The 17,569-nt window shown below is 40.9% G+C and overlaps 1 protein-coding gene across 6 annotated transcripts in view; it reads right to left on the bottom strand.

The window, feature by feature from the left end:
• The window catches only part of plekhg3 (pleckstrin homology and RhoGEF domain containing G3), a 66,219-nt gene that overhangs the window by 41,712 nt on the left and 6,938 nt on the right, over positions 1 to 17,569 (bottom strand). The window contains exons 1-2 of one of the 6 annotated variants that reach the window (XM_018096659.2): positions 7,437 to 7,479; positions 6,638 to 6,890 (exon numbers count right to left, since the gene is read on the bottom strand). The exons of 4 other annotated variants lie outside the window; for them this stretch is intronic. In XM_018096659.2, the coding sequence (XP_017952148.2) occupies positions 6,638 to 6,830 (193 nt within the window). In that variant the 5' untranslated portion in view covers positions 6,831 to 6,890; positions 7,437 to 7,479. Of the gene's footprint in view, positions 1 to 6,637; positions 6,891 to 7,436; positions 7,480 to 17,569 lie in introns of those variants that run through there. One more of the 6 variants, XM_012969108.3, reaches the window with a different exon arrangement.

Raw genomic sequence — 17,569 nt, 5'->3', positions numbered from 1 at the left:
GACTGTCCCTTGGCAGCTTTTATTGGCTCGTGCATGGCCACCTGTCCAACATCTGGCTAAAACTTGTCCTAATATCTGTGGGGCAGGTTTGAAAATCCTTTTGGTTCAGGACCACATTGGTGCATTGATAAGGTCCTTCCCTAACTGGTCTCCATAAGTGCAATATGATCAGATTGCTGGCCTTGAGCTCAATATTTTTTTCCAAAAATTGATCTACCAGTTTATCAGTCTGGCTAAAGAAAATCTCTAGGTGTTGGTCAGCTTTAAATACAATTCATGCTTACAATCATGGTTCTGATGTGCTGTGATAACTGTGTGAGCACCATAACCAATTCTTCCAATAATAATTGGGCTTGCGTGCAAGTACATACATAATACAGTATAAGTTTAAAGCTATCTAATGTAACACACACCCAACGCCCAGTTTTCCATTAAAACACAATTTTTGCCTTCATACCGACAGATATACATTTCTGTAACGTTAAATCTATACGTTGCTGTCTTTGGCTCCTTTTTCAGGCAAAGTTATGTTTTCACTGTGCTTGGGTATTTAGGAAAGTGTTAGAGTTTTACGCATGGTTACACCTGCTCTATACACCAGCGAAACAAGTCTCATTGGCGCTTTTTTTTTTTTCAAAAAACCCACAACCTACGCCCATCTGGCAATGCTGTAACAACTCTACTACTCAGCTAAATGCAAAGTGCTTTTGGCACTAAAGCATAACCAGAGTTGGATGCACAGTTTCCCATGGACATCTAAAAATAAACAGTTAAATAAATATACATATATATTGGGGGTTTTTTCCGCTACACAGGCATTTGTACATGTCATAATTCACCCTTTTAGATAAGTGCGAGTTAGTTTTACGTAGTTGTTTCTTCTAGACCAGTAGAAACTCCATCTCTGTAGGCAGCATTGTCCCATTTACGTCAAGTATTGAGAGTATTACCTGTGGTAGACATAATTGCTTATAGGTGGGCAACAAACAGCCTTCCCAATAGGAATCTTTTTGGAATGGGTGTCTACCATAAGTGGCACGTTTCTGATAAAAGTGAACAGGAGCACTGGATGATAGAGAAGGGCCAAAATGCCGCACATGCCACTTTAATAAGGTTATGTGGCTAGAGGCAAAATTGGATACAGTTCTTTCTGTTCTTTATTCTCGTGTGCCAAAGAAAAAGAGGATTCTCAATTAAAATGCATTTCACTTTGCCAATTGCTTGCTATAGCTGATTTGGTGCCTCACAGCCAGATACAGCTGGGCAGCTTTGGGTGTGAGGATGGGAGATTCATTTTTGCATTGTCTACCAAAATAATTGATGATTCCTGTTTCCTGACTAATTATGGGCTGGCCCAATGTTCAATGGTGTCACAAAGCAAATAGAAAATAGAGTAAGGTTAGGGCATCCCACCTGGTTACAAGTCAGACTGAGTCTGCAAGAATTCCAATTCTCAGATTACTGGCACCATAAGACAATGAATGGGTTCGACAAATCATAGCAGCCAAACACAATGGCACACTGACTTTAATAAATGATCAATTGGTTAACAATTTCCCTTCCTGTATATCAGAATCTATATCGGGGGAAAATATTGAATTGTTGGAAACTTCTGGGTTCTCCAGTTCAGTCTATAATAAATCGTAAATTCCTAACCAGGAAGTGTGCTGGAACTATAATCGTGAATGAAGAACTGGACTTTCTTTTTCTTTTAAGTAGAAGGAATGATTTGAGTTTGTAATTTAAAACTGGGCTGAAGGCGAATGGAGAAGTGCTCCACACATTGCCCACTGGCCAAGTAAGGTAACAGGGCAGTGGTCTGAATGAAAGACAGGAGGATGACTGAAATAGAAAGCTTTAATTGAAAGGTTAGGAATAAATAGTAACAATAAAATTGTAGCTGCGTGGATAATATCCCTGACAAACACAAAGCAATAGTTTTTGTTGGCTGCCAGGGTAAGTGGCACCCACTTCAAAGCTGGAAAGGGGCAAATAAGGAAGGCAAATTCAAAATCTATAAAAAATAACATACTGAAAGCTAAATTAAATGTGAACTACTCCTTTAATAAATATATTTTAGGGATGCACCAAATCCAGGATTCGGTTTGGGATTTGTCCAAATCCACGCTTCTGGCCGAACCGAATCCTAAAAATCACGTGACTTTTTGTCAGGTAAACAGCAAAGCTGACATTTTTTAACCCATCCGAAACCTAATTAGCATATGCTAGTTACCCGAAAAAGTGGATTCAGTGCATCCCTAGTATATTTACACTGATGTAAATAGTGACGACATGATTCTTCTGCACAAATAATACCAGAACAGGAAACTGTCCTTTAATCCCAGCAATGTGGCAGTGATACAAGCACAGACATCTGTGATTCCAAAACCCCCTCAACAAAACAGGGAATCCAGAAACTGATCCCTGCAGCTACACCGGTCTATTAGGGTTATCACACTGGCACTCCTAACACTGATATAGTGTCACTAGGCCCTAATTTGGCTTTGGGATATAGAGATCTGCAAAACAAGGGTATGCCCAAAGTCAAGGGGGAGACTGACGCTCATGTGGCATCACCTATCTGCTCCTATATGTTGCGCCCTGTAGCCTGTTTTTCAGGACACAAACATGGAAGTAAATGCAATGACTGCCACCAAGAGCATTCACTTAAAGTAATGAAGCCAGGTTTGCTTGTGTCAGGAGAGAAAGTGCTTTACAATCAGAAGGCTAACTTTAATTTCTTAGTAATGTTCAGTAAGGCATACATGGGCAGAGAAAACATTATTGCCTTACCTCCATAGTGAAATCAGTTATATGTGTTAAAGGAAACTAAAAGGAACCCGTAGGAGAGCACTATTGCCTTCTAACTAAGGTAAATCACCTAGAAAGTAAACAGCGCTTCCTGCTGTCAGATTCATTTTTACTAAAAATGGTACCTAAAGAATTATTTCCAAGAGATGAGACTACATGCTGAAAAGCTTCCAGATTATTATGGGTTCCAAATCCACAGGCTGTAAGAATAATGTCTCTTCGTGTTATTAAAGATCAGCAGAAAATACTTTAAGACAGTTTAAGACAGTTTCCACTGGAAAGACTAGAGGTTTTTTTAGGGTAATTGTGCCAATTTTAGACACATGGACCATAAATGCAGTGGAAACTACATTGAAGTGTAAAATACAAGAGCTATGAGAATAAAGGAGGGGGCCGTGGGTTGACTAGGAGAAATTTCCATTGTGAGTGAGAGAGAATATCAGCTCCAAGTGCAAGTAGTAAAGCATTTCCAGTCTTTCCAAAACACTGCATGGCAACACTTGCACTAATAAATTATATTACATCTCAAAATTGTGCAGGTTTCCTTCATCAGACACACACTGCAGCTAGAATTCATTAATATGTGCAACACCTGCATTAGTTTTAGTGTGACCACACTTGCATTAGTAAAAGCCCTATTGTATTTCTATAGTAAATACATTTACAATTAATATTAAAACAGCAGCAAACTTTTAATGGAAAGTTGCTTAGAACTGCAATTTTCTTTCATTGGGAATTGTCTGTAGTCCCCCTTTCATATTACCACAAGTCCTATACCCAATTATAAAAACGAATAAAAAATAAGCTGTCTGTTATCCCCTCCATGCATTACCTGCACTGTGCCACACATCTTACAGAATATAAAAGGTTGAACATCTATTTCCATCTCCTCCAAGGGTACGATTAGGGGAGAATCCCTTTGCTCTCCTAGATACACCTAAAAGTTGAGCTTGAAGGGCAGTTAGGGTCAAATATGGAGTGAAAACTTGTTGCTGCACTTAATATGATTGGAACCATGTCTGAATGACAGACAGACCAATGTTTTCCTATTTGTAATCTTAAGAGGCCTTGACCAAATATGGGCCTTCAAGGGGTTTTGAAAGTCTGAAATCCAACAGCTTCAATGCAGCCTGACAAAGTCAGGACTCCCTATGCTCCTACATACAGCACAGCAGACCTTCTTTAAATTATGCCAGATGTATATGAGAAGTGGAATGTAAAGACCAGTCTGTCAAGGACAGTCCCATAAAATAAGAAGGTGGAGGTCCATCCAAGATCCCCACATCCTCCACAGATGTGAGAAATACCACAGCCACTGTGCCAAAGACACACCCTTAAATCCATATTCCTCCTCCCGCCCCCCCCCCCGTGGACAGCACAGCAACCAATATATAATTACACACCTTAGGGGCCTCCTAACTAGTGATGTGCACACCTGACCCTGACCCAAATCCTACCCGACCCAACTTCTGCCCTGTATTTATAGACCCGCACCCACCCTGCAATGACATCACAAAATGGGCAGGGCAGGGCAGGCACACACCTATAAATTCAGAAGCCGGAAGAGGCAGCTAGCAGAGAGGGAAAGTGAGAGTAGGAACTCAACTCGAACCTGCCCGTGACCCGCAAGTGATGTTCCGAGGTGATGTATCGGGCCAGCTCACACATCACTACTCCTGACAACTATTTTTGAATGCTTACAAACACCCAGAACAAACCCCTGGTGGGCCTGCATACATGAACCAATAAGATACTGCTGCTAAATGTATGTCCAGCTTTAGAGACAAATGGTGATGATTGTATTCTGATTCTCACAAATATATAGGTTTTATTATATAGAATATCCAATATTTTCTAGTGAGTATGTGGAAATACATGTTTAATCTGGCTGTAATTACACATGTTCTGTTATATAGCAGAAGGTTTGTTTGCTTATCCTTTGCAACTGAGCATATCATTTCATTTATTTAACCTCCTACACCTAAGCTTGGAATGTGAAAATCCATATTTAATTCAGCATGTGAATTTTATTTATGAACTTGCAGCATTTGCATTCAGCCAACAGAGTCAATGGCACTTGTCCTGTGGCTGGTTGGAAGGCAGAATGTCTGGAATCTGCTTTTTAGAAGCAAAATACCCAAAATTTCACCCTTCAGCTATTTATGAATCAAGATACAGGGTGACAATACTCACCCACATGCTTTGATATCAAAAGCCTACTAAAGAAAAAAGAGGCAATGAGGGTTCTGTGGTAAAATGATACAATTTATCGACTAAAGTTTAAGTTCAATTAAAAGGATTGTAAGGATGTTTACAATTTTTCCACCCAGCAAGCCCTTTAGAATGACTGTAACTGACTGTATCAGAGGTATTTCATGGGGTGATTTAAGTCTTTTTAATTGTAGGGGTTAACACTGATTTGGGTGTAAATTAAGTAAAGAGGATAAAGGGCGCCATCCAATTCCCTTTCTATTATATGGAGAAAATAATTCACTAATATTTAAGGTCCCCATACACGCGGAGATCCGCTAAGATCCGCCAAGCGAGCTGATCTGCACCCGCACATCGAATTATATTGGCGGCAATGGCACAGTCGGTTCGGGGACCGCATCAACGAGCCGATGCGGTCCCCGATCCGACTGAATATTCTAACCTGGCCGATCGATATCTGGCCAATTTCAGGCCAGATATCAGACGGCCAGGCCCCTCGTTTCTGCCCCTACACGGGCAGATAAGCTGCCGAATCGATCCAAGGGACCGATATCGGCAGCTACAATCTGCCCGTGTATGGAGACCTTTAGAGACTGCTATTGCGAATATAGTTGCAACTGGCAATCTGTGGATTCTGGCAAATGCCAGAGGGGCTGCTGTAAGATGCCATAGTCACTCACTATTTATTGGGCTGGTGGGGCTGTTTGGGCCTCTGTGTACTGGAAATGCCAGGGTCTATTTGAAAGCCTCCAGAAATTATTAAATGCATTTTAAAATACAAACTATGTCATATGACTGAAAACTAAACATCACATAAGTACCAAACAAGTTGCACCCCCACCCCTATCTGCTTCCAAGGATTACACACAGCCCTGGCACCAAACTGCCTTTGTTTTTCTTAGTTTGCTTTACCTGCATTCCATACTCAGCACACACAGCAATGAGGAATGCAGGCATCTGTTAGGCAGCTACTGCTTAACCCCTTTCATTCATAGCCCCCATGCAACTTATAACCCTCTCTCTCCTGGGGAAACAATACAACAGATGACGGAGCCCTAAGGCTAATGGCAGACAGGGCACTCACTGGAGCAGGTAGTTGTGATGAAGGTCACTTCTTGCCACCACTCCATGGCTGTCAGCCAGGGGACATGCCAATTAAATAACATTAGGAGCAGTTTTCCTCCAGATCACAGCAGAGGTCTAAATGTTGTGTGTGCCATAGCCTGTAAAAACTAATTTTCTGCTATAAATTTATTATTAACATAATTAACTGCCTTTACCTGTGGTATTGGCTAAATAGTACAAGCCATTGTTTTCTTATTTTGCACATGGGTAGCTTTGGCTGCCAATGTCCTGTGTAGAATGGATAAATAAAGGCCCCTCTTATTTAAATCAGATACACAGTGTGAGAAGCACATGTAACTGTCATGGGTAGACATTTGCTCAAAAAATACACACTAGCAAGCAGTGACAGGAAGCAGGGAGAGGAGTTTTGACCACTGTTGCTGGAGGGTAGCGGCCGTCAAAATATAATATATATTACCATCTTATAAGCCTTTCCTATAATGGATAGATAATATGCTTATACAATTGAGATCACATTAAAAATATTTACCATCATTGCCCTGGTGCGATGTTTCCTCAAGGAACAGAAGCTGTCTATCATCTTTAGAATGCCTGCGCAAGGACTCCGAGGTTAAGAGGTCTCCGTCTGTAGAAGTCTCTTTAGAGTGCAGTGTCTGGGGCTCTTCACCCTCACTGCCAACTTTGCTCAGCCACAGAGTCTGTAGACCAGGAGCTGTAGACATCTTCTGATTCCTGTACAAATGGAGGACAAGAGAAGTTCCTCTGTCCACTTTGATATCACCCTGTATGAACATAAGGATTTTGAAATCAAGATGAAAATATGGCATTATATTAAAGACCCAAAGTCTCAGCTTCATTTATCAATATATCTGGTTTTCCTTTCACAACACTTATAATATTGCTTTGCAGCAGACAGTCAAGTGGAAGATATTAAAACACTCACATCATTAACTATATGCCCTTAGCAGAAAGGCACCAAAGGGGATTTTCACTGCTACTAGTAAAACACCCACTGTGCCATAGCCCTTATACATAACAAGGGAAAAAAGAACATGGTAAATAATTATACACCCAGCTGATAATATTTGCCATTAGACAGGGTAAATAAAGGTACAACATATGCAACAGTATTATTATTGAGGAAATCACAACATTTACAAACCAAAGAAATTCAGTTAATAAATACAGGGGAATGCAGGGTTTAACATCTGCAGGCAGCATCTTGCACTCACATAGAATCATCTGAAGTATGTCTCTATTATAAACACAGGGTTATATCCCGCTCACAAATGAGGAGTTATTATGGGATCTAAACTATAACCACTTACAGTAAATACAGAGCCGAAGATAGAAACGTTCCAAATGGCATATGTTCACTGTTCCTTTCTTTATCAAGCTAACAAACAGATATTGGAATGTCTCTTATATACAGTATAAAGAGCTAGGATAAAGATAATAAATTATAATTAAGCAGAGATGGCAAGCATGAATTATTGTGGCTGCACAGAGCTGCGAATCAAAGCATTCTCTCAGACTGATGTAGTTCAGCCATGTACATATCAATGACAGCAGCCCCCCCCCCCAATTGTAATGATAATTTTTAGCCCAGGGTGAAAGCAGGACTATATATTATTCTTTATTGCCTATGAGATTGGGGGTGGGTGGTTTTCATTTATGCTATATGTTTTTTACCACCTTAAACTCAGACATGCTAATATGTTAGGACTCAATAAGAACTGAATAGAAGGGCCACTGGGGTGTGATTTGCAGCCCAAGAGTCTTTTAAACATTCAATAGTAGAACTGGCCTGCATTAGTGCGTAGGATTTATATGGCGTAGGATTTATATGCGCAGCGGCAGGCTTGCCCTGTCACCCACAGCCTCTTTGTTCCTGCGGTGGCTGCCACAGGGTGCTGGATTCTCGGTCAGGGACACAAGCCAATATATAGGCAGGGTACCAACCCCTGCAAACACTAAATACCACTTATGGGCTTGAACAAGGAATAACCTTAATGCTGGTCTGCACCAAACTGGCTGTTTAACACAATGAAAGTATTGTGCGAGGATCACAAGGAGTCTGCAATATTAAAACACTACAATTTTAAAGTCAAATGATTATGGTGAATGTACAGCCTGTGCCTGTCTGAAAGATCCGGTGTTCTCCTGAAAGGAACCATTTCCATAATTAGCTATATTTACTGTAACTTCCCCATCCAAGCATATCTTTCCTATTGTGTATGTAGCCACAAACTACAGATACCGAGTGGAATACAGAATTGTAATGAGGAACTGGAGTATAATGTAAATAATTCCAACAAACACAGATCCTGGCAAAACCACATACTTCCTTCACCTGCTGCTTCGATTTATCAGAAAAAGAAAAAAGTAAAAAAAAAATTTGTAACAGACTTGTGCTCCTGTCCATGCCAGGCCACTCCTTGAGAGCCCCACTCCTTTTGAGAACAGAAAATGGGACCTTCGTGTTTTGGGCAGCCCTCTTCTGCCATAGGGCCCATGAACGGAGTGCTTCTGATAGCAGCCATGTCTGTTTCTCGGGATATCCACCCAAATAAATGGATGAATAGAAAGCACTTTTATGGGTGTGTGGGGGATGGATAACTTCATTCTCCACGATCAGTGAATACGCAATACAGCTGGCCCGTCTGTGCACGTGCCAACTGCAGGATGGAGAGTGGGGCTATGGCTCAGTGCCTAAGGCTGCCCACAGGACTTAAAGGGGTGATTGACCTACAGGTTAACTTTTAGTATGTTGTGAACAGTGATCCCCAACCAATGGCTCACGTGCAACATGTTGCTCACCAACCTCTTAGGGCAGTGCCACACGGGGGGATTAGTCGCCGTGCATCATGGGTGACTAATCTCCCTGCAGTGCCATCCCACCGGTTAGAATGTAAATCGCCGGTGGGATGACATACGCGATGCCGCGATTTGCCTAAGTTACCCAGAGTTTCCTCTCAAGGCAACTTCAGCAAATCACGGTGCTGCATATGCCATCCCAAGGGGCGATTTACATTCTAACCAGTGGGATGGCATTCCGGGGAGATTAGTCGCCCGCAGCAACAAAGATTTGTCGCGTGGCAACTAATCTCCCCGTATGTCACTACCCTTGGATTTTGCTCCCAGTGGCCTCAAATCAGGTGCTTATTTTTGAATTCCTGGCTCGAAGGAAAGTTTTAGATACATAAAAACCATGTGTCCTGTCAAACAAAGCCTCCTGTAGGCTGCCAGTCCATCCATAAGATGTAACAATAGCCACTCACGGCCCAAATGTGGCAACCCCACAAAATTTTTGTACACCTGTGTTGTTCTTCAACTCTTTTTTTATATTTGAATGTGGCTCATGTGTTAAAAAGGTTGGGGATCCCTGTTATAGAATCACCTATTCTTGGAAACTTTTCAATTGGTCTCCATTTTTAAATATTTTATAGTTTTCGAATTATTTGCCTTAATCTTCTGACTCTTTCCAGCTTTCAAATGGGGGTCACTTATTCTGGCAGCCAAAAAACTGTTGCTCTGTGAAGCTACAATTTTATTTTGTTTGTCAATTTTCATTAGTTATCTTTCTGTTTATGCCCTCTTCTATGTATATCCCTGTGTCTCTTTCAAACCACTGTCTGGTTGCTAGGTTTTAATGGACCCTAGCAACCAGATAGCTGCTGAAATTCCAAACTGGAGAGCTGCTGAACAAAAAGCTAAATAATTAAAAAACGGCAAATAATAAAAAAATGAAGCCCAATTGCCTCAGAATAGAACTCTCTACATCATACTAGAATTTAATGTGAACAACCCCTTTAATACATACATTGTCACTAATTTCACACTAGCTTCAACAGGAAACAGTGTGTGTTGGATCACAAACATGATACTAAGGCATGTGATGCGGGAAACTGTGGTAAAGGGTGCCTTTTTGTTGTACCCAGCCCTACCCTTGCCGAAACTGGCTCCAGTCCACATCATTATGAGACTACTGATGTTTGTTAAATTAATGAGCGCTCTCCACAATAGGATCCAGGATAAGTGGCTGCACGGTTGGACGCATTTCTGGTATGTACTCATCAGGCTACAGCAAATAATATGCTTCACGCTTTTTACCAAGGAAAGCATTTTAAGACTTCTATCTATCTATCTCTCTATGTTAAACAGGGCACTACAAAGTTATACATTATAGAGAATTTATGAGAGCTTCTAATCCAGCAGAAGTTTGACTGGTTCAACTGTCAACAATGATGTCCTTTTTTCAATCATGAGGAGATCATGGGGAAGCAAGAAGGGAGTGTCATTTTCTATAGGCATCTGTACAAGAAGAAACTAGGAACTAAAAGGGGAACTATCATGAAATTAAGTTTTACGAATGTCATTAACTAGACATTTTTTAACTATTCCTCTAATTACAGTCTAATAAAAATTTCAGCCAGCTCTACGTCAAAAATCTAACTTCCCTTAAGGGGGAATGTTACTAGCAGCGCTACAGCCTGCTAATTAGTATATCAAAGGGAATCCCTTGTAGCAGGGGGCAAAAGAGAGCAGTGTAGATGCTGGGGGAAGAGAAAAAGTGACTGAAGTTAATCTATTATCTATTAAAGGGGGGCGGAGTTATTATTATGCTTTATATAATATCAATATATTCCTCAGAGCTTTACATTAATTACACATCATTTACATCAGTCCCTGTCCCTGTCGCAAACAAATGTAATGGTCAGTTATATTAGGAGCCATCCTCTTTGACTCTAGCCCTGACAGGAACCACAGCCCATAACAACCAATCAAAATTAATTTTAAATAATCCACTACAAATTAAACAACTAATTGGCTGCTACAGGCAAATAAACTCTTGCTATTAAAGGAGTTGTTCACCTTTAAATTAATGTTAAGTATGATGTAGACATTGATATTCTGAGACAATTTGTAGTAGGTCTCCACTTTCTTTTTTGTCTTATCAGCTATTTTTTTGTTCTGAAGCTCTTTGGTTTGGTATTTCAGCAGCTATATTGTTGCTATGGTCTTATTTGCCCTAGAAACCAGAAATTGATTGGAGTAAGAGACTGAAATATGTATAGGAGAAAGTGCTAACTAATAAAAAGTAACATTAACAATAACATTTTAAGCTTGCCAGAGCAAGATTTTTGGTTGTGGGGTCAACAACCCCCATTTAAACGTTGAAAAGCAGAAGGGAAGGCAATTAAAAAAACTAGTTAAGAAAAAAAAATATTGAAGACCAGCTACAAAGTTGCTAGGAATATGGCATTCTGTAACATACTAAAAGTGAGCCACCCCCATATTGGCAGTATAAATAGAAACAGTCACATTTTTTTTTTTTTATTTGACAACCAGTGACAAGAAAAGCAACATGTTGATTGGTTACTGCATAACTGCAAGATGTACCCAATGTTAGTAAATGAGGCTTATTGCCTTTACAGATACAACCCAGGGCTGCCTTTTTATTAAACAGTTTGCTCCCCCTTTCTGTACAATCACTGCATAATACAAATGTACAGTGCAGTGTATACAAGAGGTGCAATATAACAGAACAGAATTCACTAGATTCACTTAAAGATTTAGGAACACAGATTGGGATGGAATTGGCCAATATACCAGTTATTATTATAATACCATGAAATCTAATTATCTGCCAATGACATCATGGCAGCTCCCCTCACTGGTCACACCTGGTGAAGATTGACAGGCTAAAGGAACATGGCGAGGTGACAAGAAGCCATGGCCAAAGGCACAACAGGCAGGACTGGGAACGGTCACATGATGGCTTACAATAATGCCGCTATTCTAGAGGCTGCATACAGAGAGCATTGTGAAGTCAGCACAAAGTACACCAGATTGTACAATGTAAAAGAAATGATTGTTTAGGTGCCCTTTCATTCCCTTTAGTGAAATGCTGTTTAACTCTTTCACTGCAGTGACTGCAGCACACAGGGCCACCAATCACAGGGTTGTGCTTTTAGCTGCAGGATGAGGCCTAACGGATCACAGACGAATAAAGAATAAGGTGACGTGTCTATAAAATGTATGTCAGAAGCATACTAGCCCATGTATGGGGCCCGCCCGATGACTGACCTGTACTTGGTATCTACTGTGTGTAACTGCAATGCTGATTTGGCTCATCAAGTGAACATTAACACTGGTCCAGGAGCTGAACGGTGGGATCATCCTGGTTTGGCTCATCAAGTGAACATCAAGTTTATGCCCCCACCTTAAACCAGACTTAAAGGAGAATGAAAGTTACAATCACTGGGGGTGTCAAATGTTAAGTAATCACTTACCTGATAACCCCAGCAGGTGCCCCAGTAAGCAAAAAACTGCACTGGTCCAGGGTTCATGCGATCAAGCGATCCTCTTCCTTCACTCATTACATTACATTAACATTTATTTATAAAGCGCCAACATATTCCGCAGCGCTGTACACTCATCAGACAGGAACACCGGGCTGGGTATCAGGTAAGTGATTACAATCACTGGGGGGGGGGACCTAACATTTTAGAACCCCACAGTGACTAGACATTTCCTTTAAGACTTATGGGGTTATGCAATATTAGGAGCAAAGTTTGCTACACTTCTTATCACCTATAGCAACCAATCAGCAGCCAGAATTTACTGGTCACCTGTTTAAAAACAAACATATGATTGGTTGCTAAGGGTTACTGCTCCTGGGCAAACTTTGTGTCTTTTATTGCCTATAGAGGTATGACTCTTAAGTTGGCATCTGCAAGATGCAAGATGGGGCCCTCAGGTGGACCTGCCTGACCAGTAGATATCTGGCCAAAAGTCAACCAGTTATCAATCAGGCAGATATTAAAATCCCACCGGGGCTAGGAATGTATCAGTTCCTGGATGTGGCCCTCACCCCAACGGCCTGCATCCTGTCAATATGATCCAACCATTTGGCCTGAAGGCTGAACTAATAAATTAAACCAATATAGCCCATCACAAGTTGGGTCCAATTACTTGTGTAGTTTGAAATAAGTTAGCTTTTGCCATAAATGTATTATTTGGGATGCCCAAGAACAGAGGCTATCTGGAAGAGGGATCCTTCTAAAAAACAGAGCACCATATAGGCAACTAAAAATGTAAATTAGTTAAGGTTAGCATCAAGTACAAGGTTATTACAGAGAAACAGCAAATCAGTCAGAAATGAAGAATTCTATGTTTAAATCAGACACAAAGAGAATTGGTGTTGCTGTATTTCTGGATAACGAGATTCCAGATAATAATATCGCTCCCTACATGCTGGCTCTGTCTAGGGTGCCCCACTCAGCAATTGTTCCTATACCAGTAGCCTCGGGTTAGTTTGCCTGTAAGGAATAGAAAGCAATTACAAGCATTTATAAAAATGACTAACCTAAAAGTCAGTTTTGTACATAGAAGGCAAGTTGCCGATCCTTTTCCTGAAGTTTTATTAAAAGCTCTGGGGCAGAAAGAGTAAAGTGGGGTATTTAGCAGTCAGATAACGGAATTAAGGCTTAACAAAGCCGACGTATCTTATTGAAACTGAAATATGATCATTATCTCATCTTCAGAATCTAAGGGACAAAAATCTTGCACAGGACTTTCAGCAGCTGCTGCCAACCAACAGCCAGACCAGTGAGTGTCACTAGAGACCCTAGTAGTGTCTGATACCCAAAAGACCCCTGCCAGCGGCAGGGAAAATGTGCAGCCCAGAATCAAAATTGTTGCCTTAGAACAGTGGCACGGCTTTATAGAAGCAAGGAAAGACCTGAAACTGGAATATCATTCCACATTCCTCTCGAATGTTTGTGTGCATAATGCCACACATATCTTACGCTATGCAAATTGTTTTTTTTGCACCATTGCAATGCGCAACTTAAATACTTTTAGTGTAATACAGACATTAATATTCTTACCGCAATTGGTCTTAATTTTTTATGGTTTTGTAGTTATTTAGCTTTTTGTTCAGCAGCTCTTGAGTTTGGTATTTCAGGAGCTATCTGGTTACTAGGGTACAATTTACCCAAGCAACTATGCAGTGGTTTTGAAGCATTAGGAATATAAGAAGAAGAGAGTCTGAAGTAATAAAAAGTAACAACATCAATACAATTGTAGCCTCACAGAGCAATAGTTTTTAACTGCCGGGGTCAGTCACCCCCATTTGAAAGCTGGAAGGAGTCAGAAGAGGAAGGTAAATAATTCAAAATCTATATGAAAAAAATAATAATAATGCAAAGCTGCTAGGAAGGAGGCATTCTAGAACAATAACTATATAATAATAATTCAATTAAGCCCATATTTATTTCCCAGTAGGCCCATGGACAACAGGAATCACAACAATAAAAATTCTCTCCCAAGTGTTACCCGCCTGGCCAAAACCATCTGCATCAGACATCATGTTTCCCATTAGAAAGCACAGGAAGTGGCCCTTACAAGTGGCTGGCATTTGATTGACAGTTTTCTTCCTGTGGCCTTCCACACCAAGCTTTCCCTATTATAATGCACCACAGGACCCAAAGCCAGGGTACACAGGAATATAATCTGGTTATAGTAGCCCACATTGTTATAATTTATAGCAGTGCCAGGCACAGAAGCACCTGTCTATTTTGCAGGTCTGGGAAGCATACCTCACAACACACACACAGTCCTGACCCCAAACACTGGTTAAAGGCAAAAGGGTCCTACAATTACTCACCCTAACTAGCCCTCTCCCACTACATAAACAGAAACATTCTCTGGCAGAAAGTTAGAAATTAATACTGTTACTCATTTCCTGTGTCAATAATGTTTCATACACATGGGAAAAAAATAACATTTACTTTGAAAGGTGATCAGTTTATGTTCCCATGGCTGCTACAGAGGTTGGTGTGGTCAAACTGCTTATTGGAATTACATTAACTCTTTATTTCAGGGACCAGTATCATGGGCAGAGAGCATTTAGAACATGTAGTTCTGGACACACAAATTATAAAGCAGCCCTGTTTAATAGTGTGACTTTATGGGAACCTGTGTGTTTATCTACAAGAAATTTACTATTTCCTGAAGTGTTTAACCCAGCACTAATGTGGTTTAGTAAATATAATCTAACGGAACACATCAATTGCGCTTTCCTGCAAAATAAACACAAATTTCCCCCAAGGGAGCAACATAAGGATAAAACAATTAACATTGGCCAAAATATCCCAGCTAAGCAGCCATATATGGAAGTGGGAGCTCGGACAGAACTGCAGCGAGGGCAGCTTCCATGGCGGCTACAGGAAACTCTCCCCAGCGGGAATGGGACTATCCAGTCACTAACTGAAGGTAAAAGCTAAAGGCAACTACAAACATTACCTGCTTTAAACTGCACGGTATGTACCAACCTGCTCCATCAAAAAGTGGACTGTTTACATTGTTCTGTAATTTAAAGCTGAATTCACTCCTTAAATAATACTGGGTAGTGGTAAAATGAAAAATATTAAAAAAAAAAAAAAAAAAAAAAGATATTTGGGTCTATATAACATATTGCAGACTCTCTATGCCCTAACTTATGATTATTGCCATCCTCTTGTAATTAAGCAGACTTTGATTGGACATGTTGGTTAATCCTTTTAATCCAATAAAGGAATGTAATAGAGTCATTTGAGGAGCCAAATACTTGGCATTAGTGTCCAGCCCAGGTCTGGTTGGGCAGACCCATGCCCAACCTGGACCCGCAACCCAACCCACACCCCCCACCCCGCTATGGCCTCTACCATGGCCCACTACCCAAACCCACCCGCAAGAAGTTTATAACCACAAAACCGTTGGTTCCATGGACCGGTCACTTAGAAGATCAATCATGTAAAGAATAAAAATGCTTGAATGCCAGGGGTGGGTGGGAGAGCTCAGAACAGAATTTTACCCAGATACCGATGCAGGGTACCTGTGGACTGCCTGCCCGGTTGGTGAATCAAGAGTATTCCTACCCAAAACCCAGGGCTGTGGAGTTGGTGGTGCTATAAGGTGTCAAAGGAGGTGTCAAAGGATTTATGTATGGACTCCATAGTCCTGCCAGGGCTAAGGATTCGGAAGCAATTTTGAGTCGGAGGTGCCATAAACTGGAGTATTTGGGGTCAGAGTCTGAGCTGAAGGATTTATGTACCAACCCCACAGCCCTGCCAAAACCCAACAGCTTGGTGGCTATTTTGCGGGTACCTGACCCGCTGAAGGTCTCTAACTGGCACTTCTGTCTGATCTGGCCACCATATTTGAAGGAAAACTGCCCAACGTATTACCCTTTTTCTTGTCAGATTGAGAATCCAGATTAGTCTCGGTGAATTTAGTTTCCTGATATCTTCATACTGCAAATTCCAGATATTGTAGCTGCTGGCACATAGAAGTTGCACTACAGTGACTTATGCCTTCCAACTCACCCCTATATCCTTTCTCCTAATGGCTATGGGTGACATTTATAGATGCAATCAGGCTCCTTAGTAGTGATGCACAGGTCATAAATTATTCAACCCCAGCCCAATCCTAACCCACACTTATCCAACCCAAGTGCAACCTGTCCTAACCCAACCCAAGGACAACCCACTGCACGGATTTATATACCCGTACCTGCTCAGCCCCAACTAGGATGCCAGTAGTGAGATTGAGACAGCATGGAGAGGTTGGGAGGGGGGTGTTTTGACGGTGAATAAGGCCGTGGAAACCTGAGCGGTTTGGGCTGAACTGCACATCACTGCTCTTTAGTTTTATGTATATAGAAAAACACTGCAAAACAGAAATATAATCTGGATTTAAAAAATAGTCAAAAAACAACAGCATTCAATATATTTTTCCAACTTTGCACTGTGACTTAAAAACTGTATCAAATTCCCAGACGGTGGGATCCCACAGCTTGTTGCTGGTTTTGGTTTAAATATACACACACACAGATACCACCTAGGCACAAGTGGAGCCTGACCCAACAAGAAAGCCAGTTCTTATCCAACAAAAAACAGAAGTCAGACAGGAATGTAGAAAAATATTTCCTATTATCACTACAGCTTTATTTTGCATTTATTTTTTTCCAAAATATTTAAAGAGCATTGCACGAGTAGGGCTCAGTATGCACACAGAACATTCTTTCTCCAGTCGCCACATATCTGCCTTTATACATAACAGCACGAGTTGCTATATGCTTGCCTCATCTCTGGCATTCCCAATAGCCTGCAGCAACTGACGCATACTTGTCATTGATGTTCAATGCAATAGGTCATCCAGGTTGACTGATGTGACAGCGCCGACTTTTACTTATAAACATACAGGCAATGATGTCTGTGGGTAGAAAGCTATATCCTCATACTTCACTGTCTAACTATGTGAGAATAAACAGCAATACTTACTCGCAATAGGGTATCAAGTTAACTGAATAGTTTGCATTTTTGAAAGTTGCAGGCCTAGAGGAAACGTAGTTTGGAAGTTATTTCATATGAAACGTGTATCCCTTTATAGTTTCTGCCAGAGGCTACACAAT

This window comes from Xenopus tropicalis, chromosome 8 (assembly GCF_000004195.4).
Source record: "Xenopus tropicalis strain Nigerian chromosome 8, UCB_Xtro_10.0, whole genome shotgun sequence".
Lineage (NCBI taxonomy): Eukaryota > Metazoa > Chordata > Amphibia > Anura > Pipidae > Xenopus > Xenopus tropicalis.
This window is presented reverse-complemented; position numbering and strand designations above follow the sequence as displayed.